Source organism: Nesoenas mayeri, assembly GCF_963082525.1.
Source record: "Nesoenas mayeri genome assembly, chromosome: 11".
Taxonomy (NCBI): Eukaryota; Metazoa; Chordata; class Aves; order Columbiformes; family Columbidae; genus Nesoenas; species Nesoenas mayeri.
Window position 1 is genome coordinate 22,196,521 of NC_137563.1, and position 19,333 is coordinate 22,215,853.

The window sequence follows — 19,333 nt, forward strand, 5'->3', positions numbered from 1 at the left end:
CAAGCTGCATTTTAAACTGTGATGAACTGTTTTTCTCATTTGGTAGAAAGAGAGTATAAGCTGAAACATCCCTCCATCAGGAGGGGGTTTTCCATGAGAAATAGCCTGTTTATTTTTCCCAGAGAAATCTCCCCTAACTTGTCACTGTCTTTCGTCCTTGCACAGGTCCTCATGCCCACAGGCAGCAAATGTCCAACAGCAGCTCCATCACCCAGTTCCTCCTCCTGACGTTCACAGACACACAGGAGCTGCAGCTCTTGCACTTCTGGCTCTTCCTGGGCATCTACCTGGCTACCCTCCTGGGCAACGGCCTCATCATCACCACCATAGCCTGGGACCAGCACCTGCACACCCCCATGTACTTCTTCCTGCTCAACCTCGCCCTCCTCGACATGGGCTCCATCTCCACCATTGTCCCCAAATCCATGGCCAACTCCCTCTGGGACACCAGGGCCATCTCACACACTCGACCACAAGGAGGGTGATGGTGGGTACGATGCCATGTGGTCACTTGTGTCTCAGGAACTCATAGTCAGCAGGAAGACAATGGCTGTGGAGGGCACTGTGAAGTCATTTCTGCCTCTGCAGGGGATTGGCCAACAGCAGGAACAGGCCTGGGAAAGGACTGTGAGGTCACACACACAAGACGAGCAATCGGGCCCAATCAGCATGGCTTGATGAAAGGCAGGTCCTGCTTGACCACCCTGGACCAAAAGAATTGTGGTGAACTGAGCCAAATCCAGCTGGCGTCCGGTCACAAGTGGTGTCCCCAGGACTCAGTATTTGACTCAGTTCTATTTATGCTTTATCAATGATGTGGATGAGGGGATCGAGTGCACCCTCATGAAGTTTGCAGATGACACCAAGTTGGGTGGGAGTGTTCATCTGCTGGAGGGTGGGAAGGCTATGCAGAGGGATCTGGACCCGCTGGATCATTGGGCTGAGGCCATTTGTATGAGGTTTGACCAGATCAAGTGCCGGGTCCTGCACTTGGGTCACAACAACCCGAGGCTCAGGGAAGAGTGGCTGGAAAATTGCCTGGTGGAAAGGGATCAGGGGGTGTTGATCGACAGCAGCTGAACATGAGCCTCTGTGTGCCCAGATGGCCAAAAGGGCCACCAGCATCCTGGCTTGTATCAGAAATGGTGTGGCCAGCAGGAGTAGCGTGATTGTGCCACTGTTCTCAGCGCTGATGAGGTCGCACCTTGAATCCTGTGTTCAGGTTTGGGCCCTTCATCATAAGAAGGACATTGAGGCACCAGAGAGAGTGCAGAGGAGACGACGAAGCTGCTCAGTGCCTGGAGCACAAGTGTGATGAGGAGCGGCTGAGGGAGCTTTTGGATTCAGCTGAAGAACAGGAGGCTGAGGGGAGACCTTCTCGCTGTCCACAACTGCCTGACAGGAGGTTGAACATGGAGGGGGTTGGTCTCTTCTCCCAAGCAGCAAGTGATAGGACGAGAGGAAATGGCCTCAAATTGTGTCAGGGGAGGTTCAGATTGGATATTAGGAAAAAATTCTTCCTGGAAAGGGTTGTCAGGCATTGGAACAGGCAGCTCAGGGCAGTGGTTCAGTCACCATTCCTGCAGGGGTTTATAAGATTTTAGATGAGGTTCTTAGGGACACGGTTTAGTTCTAGATTTAGGTTGTGGTTGGACTCAATGCTCCTGAGGGTCTCTTCCAACTGAAATAATTCTATGATTCTCTATTATCAACCGGAATATTCTTCTATCACATCTTCTAAGTGTTCTTCACATATCTGCCTCTTCAGCTACAGTCGTGAAACTTATCTAATTAGATGCACAAGTGTTGACTAGTAATTGTAAATGATGAAAGCACCATCACTCTGTCAGTCTGGTCTGATACCTGCCAGTCCCAGGCAAACACCTCAGGTACAACCTGGTACCCCTGGGTGCTCCCCCTGCAGTCACCCTCAGCAGAAGGTGCCATCATGCCCTGTCCCTCTGACAGTGCAGCAGGGAAGCGCTGGTCTGGACCATGTTCTTGTTTTCTACATAAGAAATACAGTGAGAGAGCCCTGCCAGCTCCTGTAAATTGTGGGGTGTATCATCTTTAGGAGATCCCTCCAGGAAATGCAGCTGCATTGTCCTACAGCCAGAGACTTACCGTGTTAGAACTGTGAAGATTTGTCTCTCAATGAGCCCTCAGCAACCAACCCCCTACATTGCCTTTCCCCTCTCTGTGCCTGGCTCCTGTGCCCTCGGTGCTGCAGGCAGAGCCCTCAGCCCTACTGCGTGTGCAGAGGAGCTGCTCCTGGGCAGAGCTGTCTCTCTGCAGCGCTGCCGCTGCCATGAGCTCCCTGTGTCCCAGGAGCCCAGCCCAGCTCAGCAGAACAGGAGCAGCCCAAGGCACTTTAATGACCCCTCTGGTGGGTTTGGTGCTGAGTCCATGGACCTCAGACCCTGAGGGGAAGCTGAAGAAACTTCTCAAGAAGTCAAACTCAGATGCAAACTCCAAAGTTTCCTGTAATATACACGGGTCCCACTGAGGGACAAAACTGAAGAACTGACCCCAGAGTTTGGTTAGCACAGAAAACTGAAGGCAGTGATGACAGGTCAGGAAAAGCAATGTAAACATGTCTCTGATGCTGAGTAAACCTGGATGTGTTTCATTAACTGAAGGACTAAGCCCTGACCCCCAACCCTGAGGAGTCAGATCCTGTCCCTCCCACATTGCCCAGGGCCCTTCCTGGGACAGTGTGATGTGGGGCTGTGCAAGGCCAAGGGCAGGACTATGGTCCCACCCCTCCCAGGTTCCTGGCTGGGGACAAGGAGGGTGTTGGAGCTCATTGACAACATCTTCCTGACATGGGTGACTGAGGAGTCAGTGGGGTGAGGTGCCCTGTGGGACTTCACACTTACAAACCAGAAAGAGTTGGTCAGGATGGAACAGTCAGGGATGGGGAAGTGGAGCTGAGGCTCCTGGGAGATGAGAACAAGGCCAAGAGCAGGATTTCAGGAGAGCAGGATTTGGCCTGCTGAGGAACCTGCTGGGCCCTATGGGATATGAGCTTGGTGTCTGCAGTGCTTTTCTCTCCCATTTCCTCCTTGCTCTCTCCCACCTGCTGTTGTGCAGCGTTTTTAACCCTTTCTCAAATACAATATCCCAGAGGTGCTGCCAGCATCACTGAGTGGCTCAGATTGGGCAAGGAGTGGGTCCAACTTGGAGCAGCTGAAATTGGCCCTCTCTGACATCAGTCAAACTCCTGTTGTCTTCTTAGAGAGGTGACAACTGTAGCACAGCCACAATCACCCTAAGTTCCAAGTCTTTGCCATTTAAGCCCATTACAGGGTGACAACATGTTGTGTGCTACAAATTACTTGATCATGGAGAAGAAATGGATCTTCTGTCAGCAACTCGAGCAACTCACCAGTGAATGAGTACGTTCCTATGGGGAACTGTAATTGCCCTGACATTCACTGGCCAGGCAAAGCTGCAGCTGCCAACAGTCCAAAGGATCTTGGGCCAACTGCTTAACATGTCTGCTTGATGGGCAACAAGGGTGATTCTCACCTGAACTGGGATCTTGGAAACAAGGAAACCCTGGTGAGGGATGTGAACATCAGTGTCCACCTTGACTGTCGGTCCCAGGCACCAGAGGGGAGGGAGGAAGCAGAGCACAGACTGGTGGAATCCAGAGGAGAAGACTTTGACATACTGGGGGTTGGTGGGCAAAGTAGTGATATAGAAGTAGGTGTGAAGGGTGAAGGAGCTCAGTAAATCTGATAATCCTTACAGGACATCCTGCTCAAAGCTCAAGAATGATCTCCCCAAGGACACATGAAAAGAAGCATTTATCTCGTGAGGCTGCTCCTCTGAACTGATGGACCTCCAGGGTAAAAAGGCAGCACACAGGAGGTGGGAGCAGGGGAAGCTGCAAAGGAGGAATTTAGAAACCTTGTCCATGGATGTGGGGATGATGACAAAGCTGCGCTGGACTTGATACCTGCACGGGAAGGGCAGCAAGATGAGCTGACAGAGCATCACTTGCAGTAAGAGAATACACAGGGTGAACGTGGGTCTGCTGCTGAACTTCATAAGAGTAGAATCAGATGGGACTGAGGTTCTTCATGGCTTCTTTGCCTCCATCTTCACCAGCAAGGTCTCCTGGGACTTTGTACCTGAAGGCAGGAGTCTGGAGAACACCCAGCAGTGGATGGGGCTCAAGTCAGGGGTGACCTGAGCAAACTCAGACACCATTACAGAACAGGAGATGGGTCACTTGACCAGCTCCTGAACACAAGTATCACTGTGCTGTGGCACCTGAGATTGCCAGAAACACCCACCTCTTGGTCCAGAGGAGTGTGACTCCTCTTGAGGTGTCCTGGACTATCTCCTCATGCACATGGTGATTTAGACACCCACTTTTCTGACATATTCAGTCTTTACCAGAAGACGCTCCGTATCAATATGAACTGGAGTCTGCTGATGCCACCTGTTCTGGAAAGGGAGGGAAGGGCGAGCAGGGAAGGGAATAGAAGAAATTTGGCTTTATTACTATTTATTACGGAAATGGTCTCTGTTTGGCTATTCCTGAAATCTTTCTAATCATCCACATCAGACTTGAAGCCCTTAGGATAATGATGCACAGAGCCTTGGCTTTAAGAGCATTTCCGATGTTAATGAGCCCTCTGCTGCCATGAACCTGAACTGCAGATACTGAAAGAATGAACAAACCTCTAATGAACTCAAAGGCAGAAGCAAACCCCAAGTTTCTGAGGGTGTTTGGACCCCATGAAGGGCCATCACTGACACAGCTGTGAAGGAAACAACCATTGCAGGTCCCTGTCCCTGGAGGCTGGTGAAGGAAAGACTTGGAGACACTGGTTCCAGGTGGTGAGGGCCATGTGGAGGTGGCTCTGGTGCCATGTCAGCCCTTGATGCTTGTTCATCACCAGAATGGGTGAGCCCTCACCCCTGGGATCTGGTAGATTTTTCTCCAATGTTTTTCAAGACTTTTCCTGTGGTCAGTGTGAGTGTTTTGTATTTTGGGGGTGGGTTTTATGTCAACTCCTGTTGCTTTAACTGCAAGGCTCTGGTTTTCTGTGGAACTGGAAATGCCTGTGAGTTCCTCACATCTCATCCAGATTCTTTCATACGACTGGCAATGGTCACCAATCACCTCAATGTCCCAATCCCACACTTGCTTGAATCCTCTATTTGGATTCGCACCCATCACTCCAGAAGGTTCATGGATCCACCAGGCTCATGGATGATTCCTGAGGTCCATCCAAGTGTGGGCAGTGTAAGAGAGGAGCAGAGCAGGGTCAGCTCATGGGCCATGACTGAGCACAGCCACCCCAGCAGCAGCCGTTCCCCATTTCCCAGGCACAGCCATGCCCACAGCATGCAAATGGCACTGCCATACATGATTAGCCCAAGAGAGGCCTTTCTTCCTTCCATATTCCCAGGAAAATCTTCCTCCTGTACTTCCTCCACCTGCAGACATCAACTGCTTTCCATTTCTGGGCTCAGACATGGCTGGAAGGGTTCACTGAAGCCATCAGCCATCTCATTGCTTCTCCCTGACATGCCCTGACCCTCTCCCACACCTACAATGGCCAATCACGGCTGCTCAGGCCTCCCGCTCTTCAGAAGAGGCCTCGAGCTTCTTGGTTCTTCCTGCTGCTTATTATGAATTTCCTCGCTCTCTCCAAAGTTCATGGTTACATTTCTTGTCCATAACAGCCCCTTTATGACCATGTTTCACTAAATGGTTGTGTTTGTATGATCATTTGTGCAGAAAGGGCAGTCACAGGACAGCACCCAATATGTCAAAACTGATGCCGAGTGAAATGTCGTAAAGCCCCGATGAGTTCCCCCTGTGTCTGTGTCTCTCCTGGAAGGAGTCTGTCCCGAGAAGGGGATCCAGCTCCTGCCACTCTCTGCAGAGGCACATGAGCAGTGTCCATCACCTGGGGACACAAAGGGTGACGTTTGCCAGACCACCCGTCATCTGAACCACTTAGATGTGTGCTTGTGGATGGGGTATAGAGCCTTATAGTGCAAATACCTATTTAATTGTCATTGCCAGAGGGGCTACCACAGATGAAGAGTACTATTTTACAGATATGTAAATATAAGCTTATACGACTGACATTCCTAGACATATTACACAAACACTTGAAGGATTATTCATGCCTTTTAACATGATTATCCTCAGAAGGCCACCAGCTTTGCATCTCAGGAAATGGGATCCAGAGTCCAAGGGCAGGATGGTTTGGGCTCTGTGCTGGGATCTGGAAACTGAAACGTGCTCCCATCTCCCAGCCCCCTGCCCTCCTCAGTGAGGGTGTGAGGCATTCTGCCAGCGAGGGCTGAACTCACAGCCATGACCAGTATCTTATGTCCAACTGCAGCCAGTGGTGTCCTGCCAGCTCAGGATTGGAGCTGCCATTGCTGGAGGTGTTTAAAAGACTTAGAGACGTGGCGCTTTGGGACATGGTTTAGTGGTGGACTTGGCAATGTTTGACTTACGGTTGGATGCTGTGTTCTTAAGGGTATTTTCCAGCCTAAATTATTCTATGATTCTACGATTTGGGTTGAAACCATTTCAGTTCCATCCCCTCCAGCTTCCCTCAGAGGTGGCTGTTTTGTGGCACAACTGACCTGGCTCTCCAGGCAGATTGGGCACTGGGTTGGTGTCTGCATTGGCAGTTTTCCCTTTCCTGGGGTAAAAGGCTGTTGAGCAGAGACAGTTGCAGAGATTTGGATCACAGGGGTTTGCAGCAATCCTGTCAAACTCTGGGCAGGATGAGCTTTGGAGCCCATGAAAAATGGAGATGCTCTGAAGGATGTTTGTGAACAGTGGTGCTGTCACTGATAACAGTAACAGGGAACTCCTTCCTCTCAGTGGTGATTATGATGATGAACTGAGTATCTTTAATTTCCTTCCTAACAGTTATTATTACTTTTCAAACCATCTCCTACACCTCAGTAGTTGATCTTCTTGAAAGAAGTTCTTAGAACAATGATTTTCCTCTCACTTCTTTTTTGTTTTAATCATTTAAAGAGTACACCTTTTGGACAGAACTACCCCCAAATTGTGCTTCTTTCATTATTTTTCTACCTTTTCATTATTTCTTATGATGTATGATGTGGAGGTGGCATAGGAGAACAGGTTTTTTTGGAGACAAAGAAGGCCAAGGAACAGGTCCCAGGTCAGTGCAAAGGCACAAAGGAAGCCAGAATCTTTATGTGTGTGCACTGACACACACTGTCACCTGCATTTCCAGTCTCTGCAGTCCCAACAGTGCAGCAGAGTCTGGAGTTCTGAGCTCCCTCATCTGCCCTGTGTGACACGTGTAAAATGGAACTACCCCAGTCCAATGGCTGGTTTTGATTCTCTTCACAGCCTGAAGCACCACATGGGTCAGGAGACAAGTCAGGATACCCAACCAGGACTCACATACCCTTCATGTACATTTTAGGTGTTCCCTGGCATCTCAGCAGACATGTCACGCTGATATCTGGGTGCAAGGAGCTGGTCAAGTGCCTCGTCTCCATTTCTATAACAATGGATTTGTGTCTGGCTGATGTGCAGACTCTGTGCATGGATGCTGACACCTGTTGAGCAACCTGCTCTGAAAGGGTTAACAACATGGGCTGTTCTTTCTGGAGAGGCATTAGGACAGCAAAAAATGAGATCTTGGGTTAGGGCAAAAGAAAAAGGATTGAAAATATGTGGTCAGGCCTTTTTGGGGGCACTTGCAAAGCAGCCCTGCACCTCATGTGAATTACTTCTGTGCTCAGGGAGAACCTCAGAGTTCTCCCTAATTCGAAAGCATGAAGAGGAAGGAAGGACAGCGTCATTCAGGCTCCAAGGGACCTCAGGAGGCATCCTGACCAACCTCCTGCTCACAGCAGGGTCAGACCAGATTGCTCAGGGCTTTATCCAAACATATCTTGGTCACTTTCTGGGGCAGAGTGGGTGCGCACTCCTGGGAAACAGCTTCCAGTGCTGGACTGTCCTCATGACAGTGAAAGTTTCTCCCTTTCTACAGCACCTTTCCAAGCCCAACCATCCAGATGGCTTTTTACCCATCTAACACAGACCATAATATCCCACCTTGGACACAATAATATTACAGAGGGTGACACTGAATGCCTTGCTGACTGCCAGGTAACAGACCACCACTGCTCTGCCCACATCCACAACCCTGACCTTTCCTCACAGAAAGCAAAGAGGATGGACAGGCACAACCTGCCCTGGGCAAACCCCATCACCTTCTTTTCCAGACACCCAGAAATGGGGTCCCAGTGGACATGCTCTGGGGCACAGCCCTTAGTTCCCCTGCTCACTCATGGGCCATTTTGAAAAGTGCACACACTGTGTGAGAGCTGCCAGTGGTCAGGGAGTCCCCCCAGTCTCCATGAGCTTTCCAAGATGGTGGAGAGTGGCCTCACTGTGACATGGTCCTGCTGTCCCAGCTCCTGGGATGCTGCCCCTGCTGTCCCATAGACTGGAAAGGATTGTGTTAGTTCCAGTGACCCCGACTTGATCCCCACGCACTGCTGGTTGTTCTGACTCCAGTCACAGAGGCCTGGGAGACCTTGCTGGAGAAGAGGGAGAACAAGAGGACACAGAGATTCTCACCTCTTATTAAATTCATCAGTGTCCACACAGTGTCTTTGTTTCTCCTTTAACTGTTCCTGCAGTAGTAACAGCTCATTATGTGGCCCTTGAATTGCCTTACATGTCTGGACTGAGTTCTGATCTGGGCTGTTGCTGTGCTTGGAGGGTGCTGTCCTTGAGACCAGATGAACTCACTCCTGCCACCCTGCCTGGCAGTTCATTCCATCCGTATCACAGCTCTGTCTGCAGCACTGACAGCTCCAGCTCCACCAGTCAGGTCCCTGGCTGAGGACATGGCCTCACATCTGGGCTGAGCCACCCCAGCTGTGGCACCAGTCCAGCTCTGACCTGCCACAAGAAACCTGGTACCAAGTGTCCAAGAGCCCATGTGTGCAAAGGCTTTGAATCAGAGCACAGACATGACATGGTCAAAGATTGATGAATGTCTCTCTAGACCTGGGAGTGTAAAACCAGAACAAAATGCCTGAATTCCTTTAACTGAAGATATTCCTTCCCTAGCCTGGAGTGATTATATGCTTTGCTGTAACATTCCTCGTGTCCTGTCTAATGATGGGAAAAGATGATTCTCATACCGATTCATTTTTTAAAATGAAAAATACAATGCTGGAAAGAAGTGTCTCTGAAGAGGAGAGAGAATCAACATCACTGATTACTTCAGCTTCAAAGTTGTGTCCCTGGAGCCCCAGGGACACCTGGAGGAGCCCATAGGGGACAGAGCAAGGGACATCGTGGGCTGCTCCTGTGCTGCTGAGCTGGGCTGGGCTCCTGGGACACAGGGAGCTCATGGCAGCGGCAGTGCTGCAGAGAGACAGCTCTGCCCAGGAGCAGCTCCTCTGCACACGCAGCAGGGCTGAGGGCTCTGCCTGCAGCACCGAGGGCACAGGAGCCAGGCACAGAGAGGGAATCGCAGTCTGGGCTGGGAGGATTCTGAGAGGTCACTGGAAATTAAATCCTCTCAGATATGAAGGCTGTGGCTGCAGGGCATTGCATCTGCAAATCATGGTAGGATCTCAGAAAGCTGTCACATTGCAGAGCCTGCGAGAGATGTAAGTACAGCTCTCAGAGGTTCTCTCATCAGAGGGGAGGATGTGCTGCAGAGCAGGGATTGCCTTCTGCACTGTCAGTGACAAGACATGAATGCTGCGTTCTCCCCAGGGTGGCTGTGGGGTGTAAATGTCAATGTGCAGGCAGGGGTGCCCAGGGCTGTCCTGCAGAGCAGGGTCCCTGCACCCCAGGGCTGGGCCGGGCAGGGACTCTGCCACCTGCCAGGGTCAGTGCTCAGCCTGCCCAGGAGATCCCAGCAACAAGGAGGGGAGAAGCTGTGGTGGAAGAAGCAAACCCTATTGGGCAGGAAAGGTCCTTCTGCTGTGGAGAGGGTGCTGTGTGGGTCAGGGCTGCTCACACATCCAGATCACACCCAGGATTTTTCCAAGGGGATGCCTCAACGAGAAGATCAATGCAAGGATTACCAGACAGATAAGGAGCTTAGCTGAGTCTGTCTTTTCAGTTTCCTCTCCCAAGGGGTGGGGGGTGCAGGAAAGGATAAAATGAAAATGAGCTCTCATGCTGAAACAAGTCACTGAGACAACTGAACTGCAACTCTCAGTGATCAGCACGTCTGCCAGAAGGCTCATGACGTCCCTTCCCCACCTCTCTGCCTGTGCACAGCACCTGCATCACCTTGGCTGGACCCGTCAGCCTTAGTCTGACCTGTCCTGTTTTCCAGCCTGCAGACAGGAAGATGCCCCCAGGCAGTGGCCTGTGAACAGGCAGGATCTGTAGGGCCAGGGGGAGGGCACAGAGGGTGGGATGGTCTGTGAGCACTGACAGGGAACAGACATGGACAGGGAAACACCTCCCAGGGGAGAATCTCCAGGCAGCAGGGAAATGATCAGAAATGAGAGGAAACTAAACCCGGAATTGTTATGGGAGGGAGAAGAGAGAACAGTCCCTGTGACCCCCTGCAGGTCAGATCCCTCCTGTGAGCAGCCCCCTGGCCTCCTGTCCCACCCAGCAAAGCCTCTGCCCTCGGGGCCGGGGGCTCCAAGGCACGAAGCAGCTCATGTGCAGCCAGAGCTCCAGTTCCTCTGCAGAGCACAGGGGCTGAGAGCAGCTGCCCGGCACTGTTGGTGTCTGGGAGGTGGCTGCACATCTGGGGAAGCGTGACGCTGTCTGAGTGCCCGGCTGCCTCTGCCCTGGCCTCTCTCACACCCACCCTCACCGCATTTTCCTTCTTGCTCCCCTGCTCTGGGTCACTGCTGTTGGGATCTTGTTCTTGCTGTCAGGCTCTCTGGGGATGGCAGTTTCAGTTGCAGAGACACAGCCTGATCTTGGGGGTCCTTTCCTGCAGGTGTGTCCATGGGCACACGTGTCTCAGCTTTGCTCTGACCTGTGGGCTGTGGGCAATGCAGTCTGTGGGGCTGGGGAATGAGCTGTGTGTGTCCTGCGCTAAACGTGGGGTGCTGAGACCTTAGGAAAGGGTGAGACCTGTCATGGTCTGAGGAGGATCCCTCTGCTCTCAGCAGTGCCTGGTGGCTTTTCAGGGTAACATGGGAGTGTGATCAGCCTCCATCTCAGAAAGGTGCCAGCCCAGGGCAGCTGGAGCAGGACAGAGGGACAGAGCAGCTGCCCTCACTCTGCACTGACCCACAGGCACCCTCTGGTCTCGCAGGACTCGCTCTGTTCTCTCTGAGTGCAGCAGAAATGCTGCAGGTTTCTGGCACCCAACAACACTGCCCAGGGTGGGAGGGGAGAAGGAGCTGTAGAAACATCAAACCTCTCAAACGCAGTTTCTCAGGCCTGGGGGTACAGATGCTGACAGTCCCTTCTGCACCGGGAGCGGTTCCAGCTGACAAAGCTGAACCCCAGGACTGGCCCCTGCCCACCCGATCACACAGGGACAGGCTGAGTCTCAGGAGCCCCTGGGCAGAGACCCTGCTCTTCATTGCACACTCACCAAGCACAGACGAGGGCTCAGCCAGGACGTTCTCCTGGAAAAAGAAAAGTGTCTCTGTGTGTGATGGGGTGTGAGGGTCTGTGGGAAACGGTTTTGATTATTCCCAGAAAAGTCTCATCTAAACCTTCACTATCTTTTTCTCCTATGACAGGTGCTCTTGCCCACAGGCAGCCAATGTCCAACAGCAGCTCCATCACCCAGTTCCTCCTCCTACCGTTCACAGACACATGGGAGCTGCAGCTCTTGCACTTCTGTCTCTTCCTGGGCATCTACCTGGCTGCCCTCCTGGGCAACGGCCTCATCATCACCGCCATAGCCTGTGACCAGCACCTCCACACCCCCATGTACTTCTTCCTGCTCAACCTCGCCCTCCTTGACCTGGACTCCATCTCCACCATTGTCCCCAAGTCCATGGCCAACTCTCTGTGGGGTACCAGGGTCATTTCCTATACAGGATGTGCTACACAACTCTTTCTGTTTGGCATTTTAGCTTCAGCAGAATATTTTCTTCTCACCATCATGTCGTACGACCGCTACGTTGCCATCTGCAAACCCTTGCACTACGGGACCCTCCTGGGCAGCAGAGCTTGTGTCCACATGGCAGCAGCTGCCTGGGCCACTGGGTTTCTCCATGCTCTGCTGCACACGGCCAATACATTTTCACTGCCCCTGTGCAAGGGCAATGCCCTGGGCCAGTTCTTCTGTGAAATCCCCCAGATCCTCAAGCTCTCCTGCTCACACTCCCACCTCAGGGAACTTGGGCTTCTTGTGGTTAGTGTCTGTTTAGGATTTGGATGTTTTGTGTTCATCATGCTGTCCTACGTGCAGATCTTCAGGGCTGTGCTGAGGATCCCCTCTGAGCAGGGACGGCACAAAGCCTTTTCCACTTGCCTCCCTCACCTGGCCGTGGTCTCCCTGTTCCTCAGCACTGCCATATTTGCTGACCTGAAACCCTCATCCATCTCCTCCCCATCCCTGGACCTGGTGGTGTCTGTTCTGTACTCCGTGGTGCCTCCAGCAGTGAATCCCCTCATCTACAGCATGAGGAACCAGGAGCTCAAGGATGCCCTGTGCAAACTCATATCCCTCTGGTTTCTGAAGCAATAAACTGGCCATCTTCTTCTATACAGGAGTTTTAATGTAGCTAAATACAACCCCGGCCTGTCAACTGGATTTTTTGGTGTTGTTCATTGTTTTCTTATGGTGATAATGTTGTCAACCCCTTTCTAATTCACTGCTGGCTTTTCTTTTATAACTGTTGGCTGCTTAAATGAGCAGCAGTGCTCTCCTTGTCTCTAGAAAGAATAAAAGCCTCTTAAGTGACTTGTTTTTCACTATATCCTTCCTGCAAAGGCTTTTTGGAGCTGCAGGGACAGTTCCTGTGTGTGGGTGGAGGGGAAAAAAGCTCTGGCATGTCAGCCCTGCCAGGGAGCAGCAGCGCTTGTTCTCCCAGAGCTGTTCTGGTTCCACTCCACACTCTCCTTCTCATCCCTGGTGTTGCTGCAAGGCCTGAGTGCTCTGGCAGCTTGGTCACCGTCCTGCTGTGTGTCAGTGCTGTGGGCGCAGGCAGGGACAGGCAATCAGCACTGCTGTGACAGAGCTGGCCTCAGAAACAGTACTTGCACAAGGAAAAGTGATCTTCTTTGGGCAGTGCATGATGGTTTATATCTTCTTGCAAAGTTTCTCTCAAGCTTATTCCTACAGAAGTGGCCACAGATGAAACATCAGTGTGCAGCTGAACAGTGTGTGTGCAGGGCTGGCACACAGCAGTGTCCTCTCACAGCCAGGCTCCTGCCAGAGACCTGCAGAACCAGCAGAGTAGGGGCTGGGCTGTGCCCCTGTGCACTGGACACCCCGTGGAAGGAGCCCCAGGTCAATCACCATGGACTGGCCCCTCACAACCTCCTTTTCCAGCACTGGCCTCTCACCCCAGCTCAGAGGTCTTTGTCCTTCCATGGAATTACACCGAATGAGTAGGTCAGAGGTTCATGTTCACATTGTACAGATGAGATGTGAGCATGTTCATCATGTATGTGAGGTAAGATGAACATGAATGAGAACAAACACCATCAGCTATTCCTTGGGGTTCCATGAAGGCCTGTGAGACAGACAGTTCATCGAGGTCCCATCATGTTGGGACTCATATTCCATAGGAAACCACCAGAATGCAGCACTGGGATGTGCTTCCTTGAACCAATGTCCACTCTTAATTATGAGGGACATCAAAGATAAATGTAGAACATGGTGACACACCACGGGGCTGAGGTGCCTCCCAGCCTTTGGGAATAGAAACAGGAGCCTAGAGAGACACTGTGACTGCTGCCTCTGTGTGTATAAAGGAAACTGTCTGTCCCTGAATATCTCAATGTGATTTAAGAGTCCACAAGGCCAGCTCAGATGTGGACACCTGACAGAAACGTGGTATTTCTGTGTGTGACTCCAAAGACAAACCCCAGCAGAACAGTGAGATTCATCTCAGCTCCCTTGGACAGGCTCATTGCAAGTGTCCCTATTTGCTACCTCTCCTTTGCTATTTTCATCCTGGGAGAATGACAGGATGCTCAGCCTACGTCTGTCCCCGGGAGGGTGACGGGCCACATTCTCCTGCAGGCAACTCCAGGCATTTGAAGGACAAGGAAGGAATTGTTGAACCCAAATGGGCAGGGGAAAGAAACGTATGTTGAGGACATGGAGTTTTGCAAGGCCCCAGACATGGTCTACTGTGGTGCCTTAGAGCAGATTGGTGAGACAGAAACTGTCCAGGGGTGTTTGTGACACACACTGTCCAATGGGGTTTGTGACACACACTCTGTTCAATGGGGTTTGTGACACACACACTGTCCATGGGGGTTTGTGACACACACGCTGTCCAATGGGGTTGGTGACACTCACGCTGTCCAATGGGTTTGTGACACACAAGCTGTCCAATGGGTTTGTGACACACAAGCTGTCCAGGGGCGTTTGTAGACACACACGGTGTCCAGGGGTGTTTGTGACACACACAGTGTCCAGGGGCGTTTGTGACACTAACGCTGTCCAATGAGGTTTGTGACACACACACTGTCCAATGGGGTTTGTGACAAAAATGCTGTACAGGTGGGTTTTTAACACACACTGTCCAATGCGGTTTGTGACACACGGGCTGTCCAATAAGGTTTGTGACAGACACGCTGTCCAGGGCCATTTGTGACACAAACGGTGTCCAGGGGTGTTTGTGACAAACACTCTGTCCAATGAAGTTTGTGACTCACACACTGTCCAATGGGGTTTGTGACACACACGCTGTCCAATGGAGTTTGTGACACACCCTGTCCAGGGGCGATTGTGACACAAACGGTATCCAGGGGTGTTTGTCACACAAAATCCTTCCAATCGAGTTTGTGACACACACGCTGTCCAGGGCTGTTTTTGACACACATAGATTCCAGTGGGGGTTGTGACAAACGCATTCCAATGGGGTTTGTGACACATACGCTGTCCAATGGTGTTTGTACCACACACAGTGTCCAATGGGGTTTGTGATACACACACTGTCCGGGGGGTGGCTGTGACAAACACCCTGTCCGATGGGGTTTGTGACACACACGGTGTTCAATGGGGTTTGCGACACACACACTGTCCAATGGGGTTAGTGACACACACACTGTCCAGGGGGGTTTGTGACACACACACTGTCCAGGGGGGGTTTTGACATACACTGCCCAATGGTGTTTCTGACACACACACTGTCCAGTGGGGTTTGTGACACACAAGCTGTCAAATCAGGTTTGTGACTCACAAACTGTCCATGGGGAGTTGTGACACACACGCTGTCCAGGGGTTTGTGACACACACCCTGTACAATGGGGTTTGTGACACACACGCTGCCCAATGGGGTTTGTGAAACACAGGCTGTCCAATGGGGTTTGTGACATACACCCTGTCCAATGGGGTTCGTGACACACACACTGACCAATGGCGTTTGTGACAGAGGAACTGTCCAGGGGAGTTTGTGACATAAACGGTGTCCAGGGGTGTTTGTGACAAGGAAACTGTCCAGAGGTGTTTGTGACACGCGCTGTCCAATGGGGTTTCTGACACACACGCTGTCCAATGGAGTTTGTGACACAAACCCTGTCCAGAAACATTTGTGACACAAACGGTGTCCAGGTGTGTTTGTGACACACACCCTGTCCAATGGGGTTTCTGACACACACGCTGTCCAATGGGGTTTGTGACACACACGCTGTCCAGGGGCGTTTGTGACACACACGCTGTCCAGGGCCTTTTGTGACACAAACGGTGTCCAGGGCCTTTTGTGACACACACCCTGTCCAATGGGGTTTGTGACACACACCCTGTCCAATGGGGTTTGTGACACACACACTGTCCACTGGGGTTTGTGACACACATACTCTCCAATGTGGTTTGTAACACAAACCATGTCCAGGGGTGTTTGTGACACACACCCTGTCCAATGGGGTTTGTGACACACACACTCTCCAATGGGGTTTGTAACACACACCTTGTCCAGGGACGTTTGTTACACACACACTGTCCAAAGGGGTTTGTGACACACACGCTGTCCAAGGGTGTTTGTGACACGCATTCTGTTCAGGGGTGTTTGTGACACACACCCTGTCCAATGGGGTTTGTGACACACGCCATGTCCAATGGGCTTTGTGACTCACACGTTGTTCAATGGGGTTTGTGACATGCACACTGTCCAATGGGGTATGTGACAAACACCCTGTCCAGGGGAGTTTGTGACACACACACTGTCCAGGGGCGTTTGTGAAACACACCCTGTCCAGGGGCGTTTGTGACACACACACTCTCCAACGGGGGGTTTGTGACACACACACTGTCCAGGGGGGTTTGTGACACACACACTCTCCAATGGGGTTCGTGACACACACACTCTCCAATGGGGTTTGTGACACACACGCTGTCCAGGGATATTTTGGACACACACAGTTTCCAGGGGGGCTTGTGACACACACGCTGTCCAATGGGGTTTGTGACACACACACTCTCCAATGGGGTTTGTGACACACACCCTATCTAGGGGTGTTTGTGACATACACGTTGTCCAGGGGTGTTTGTGACACACACAGTTTCCAGGGGGGGTTGTGACACATGCTGTCCAATGGGGTTTGTGAGACACACCCTGTCCAGGGGCGTTTGTGACACAAACGGTGTCCAGGGGGGGTTGTGACGCATACCTGTAGGTAGTTAGGATCTGGAGGCCAGAAGATCTCGTGCTATACAGAAAGATAGTAGCCCCTCCCTAGGTAGGTAGGAGTATGTGAGGCAAGCAGATGGACGTGACGTTGCAAACCTAAGGTATATAACGCTGTGTTACTTGTTAATAAACGCCATTTGCTTTCCACCACAGTGGCATCTGCGTGCTGATGGACCGAGCGACCTGGGATGTGGTCGCCGTGCTGTCTCTGAACCAGGTCGTCACTGCCCACTGAGAGGCAACAGGAAGGGAAGAGAACAAAGGGACTGAGAAACAAAGCAAAGTTTAGATCAAAATGAAGAGACTGGAAAGGGAAAACATGCAGCAATGAGCTGGAGGAAGAGGAAAAGAGGGCTGAGGAGCAGGAAAGAGGATGAGAAGACAAAGAAAAGGCAGAGCCAGCTGGACAGGGAAGATACAGCGAGAGGGGATGGGGCTGGGAACAGGCAAGGAAGACAGAAAGACAAACAGGACAGAAAGACATCAAGAAGGAAAAGGGGCAGTAACCTGGACAGAGATGGAGAAAGAAGCAGCAGGGAAAGGGCAGACAGGCAGAAAGACAGAGAGGGAGCAGGAGAGAGAAAGAACAATAAGGGTTGGGGCAGGATAGAGATTGGGAAAAAATCCTGAGGTGGGCAGCAAGAGGAAGAGGGAGTAAAAAAGAAGAGGGGCAGGAATAGGCGCAGGGAGCAGGACAGAGGGATACAGTGAGAAATGATGGGGCACGGAGCGGGACAGAGCAACAGACAAGAATGACGACAAAGAGAAACCGGGGATGGTGAGAACACAGAGGGGTGGAGACGGAGAGGGAGATACGAGAAACCCTGCACAGAGATTCAGAAGGGTGGGGGAATAGGTGAGGAAGCAGCAGAGGGACAGAGGGAGAAGAGATGAAGAGGAAGAAGGGCACAGCAGGAAAGAGGAGGGAGCAGGGAGGGACTGATACAAAACAGGGTGAAATGTCCCCAAAGGCCCAGGACTCACCGCACTCCCTGCTCTCTGCACTGCCAGGCAAGCTGTGGAGATCAGGCACTTCTGTCTGTGAGAAATGCAGTTGTGATTTGTGCTGAGATGTTTGATGTTTACAGATACAACCAAATGAGGCTCGGGCTCTGAACCTGCAAAAAGGAAAAGGTGGGTAAGTTCTACCCAAAAATTTTGAAACTTGTTTATGAGGTTATATTGATAGAGGGAGCTAACATTTTCAGGGTTAATCAACCACAAAATAAGGGCCTACTAACGAACTAACACCCAGTGCTGTTTTGCTTATGGTCTAACGAACAAGTGTTTAAGGAATACTATTAAGGAATTGAATTAAACGTTGTTTATCCATAGAAAAAGCCTAAGTTATTTATTTCATTGCTTTACAACAAGTGATTGAATCTGCTATAGAAACGTTCAACCCCCTCCTCTATAGCAAAGGACAAAAGAAAGTATGGATTTTTGTTGCATTTAATCCATAATGCAAGTACCAATTAAAACGTGTCTGCTGGAGTGGATATCCTGGACACGAACAGGCAGGTTCCTGGTGTTGTGCCCATGGTGATTCATCCACTGTGGCCGTGGGTGTCAGGCCTTGATACAACAGACACAAAACCTTGGGAGAGAGGTGATCACAGTAAAACGCTTAAAGATAATGAGCTAGCACACTTGATTTAGTCTTTATTTAAAAATACACACGGCTGCTGTCTTTTTCCAGTTTAGCTACGATGGGCTCCAATATCTCTATTAATTCTAACTACAACACGTGACAAAAATTAAGGGGGGAAAGCTTTGTTTTTACAACAGTAAATACAGCCTAAATCGTAATTTGGGAAACAGGTAAAGGGGTGTAGCAGATGAGGCACAGACTCTCTTTAAGATGCAGAGAGACATTTAATACAAACTCAGGTTTGCATTTGAAACATCGCGGACCTCTGTCCTTGATGTACCGATGCTGTATCAATCCCTCTGTCCCTGATGTACCCACCGCCTATCAATCCCTCTGTCTCTCATGTACCAACCCCGTATCAATCCCTCTGTCCCTCATGTACCAATCCCTCTGTCCCTGATGGTTTATGTCCCACACAGTCCTTGCTGCTTGTGTTGTTCCACCAGCGCTTGTTCTCACACTGTGACTCTTGCAATTTCTCACGGGCCTGATGTCACAACCCTGCCACATCTCCCCTTCTTTGTTTAACAATTGCAGCCATAGCAGCGTGTCACTGCACAGCCATTGCACCATTAAAGCTTTTTTCAACCATTCGTTGTGCACAAGAGAAGACACATGGTACACAATCAATAAGTACAGACTCCACATACAAACATTCTAAGCAGCAGGTTAAAGGGCCGTGTTTTGCAATTTTTGTGGCTCCCATAATTGTTACAGAATGGCTCCTTAATATTCCCTGCATAGTGTTTAACACAGAATAATGAGCTCCCAGCCAACTAAGAATTCTATTTCTCTGTTCTCCAAGTCAGGATCTATATTAATATATTACTGAGCTGTCGGTTTAAGACGGTGTAAAAACTCAGTGGGAGACTCCTCACAATCCTGTTT

General features: G+C 50.9%; 1 protein-coding gene across 1 annotated transcript; it reads left to right on the forward strand.

Moving 5' to 3' along the window:
- Positions 1 to 11,744: 11,744 nt before the first annotated feature.
- Positions 11,745 to 12,677, forward strand: LOC308044661 (olfactory receptor 14J1-like; the record flags this gene model as incomplete). Its single annotated transcript, XM_080351468.1, has 1 exon — positions 11,745 to 12,677. The coding sequence occupies one exon, from the start codon at positions 11,745 to 11,747 to the stop codon at positions 12,675 to 12,677; it is 933 nt and encodes a 310-aa protein (XP_080207594.1).
- Between the last annotated feature and the right edge of the window lie 6,656 nt (positions 12,678 to 19,333).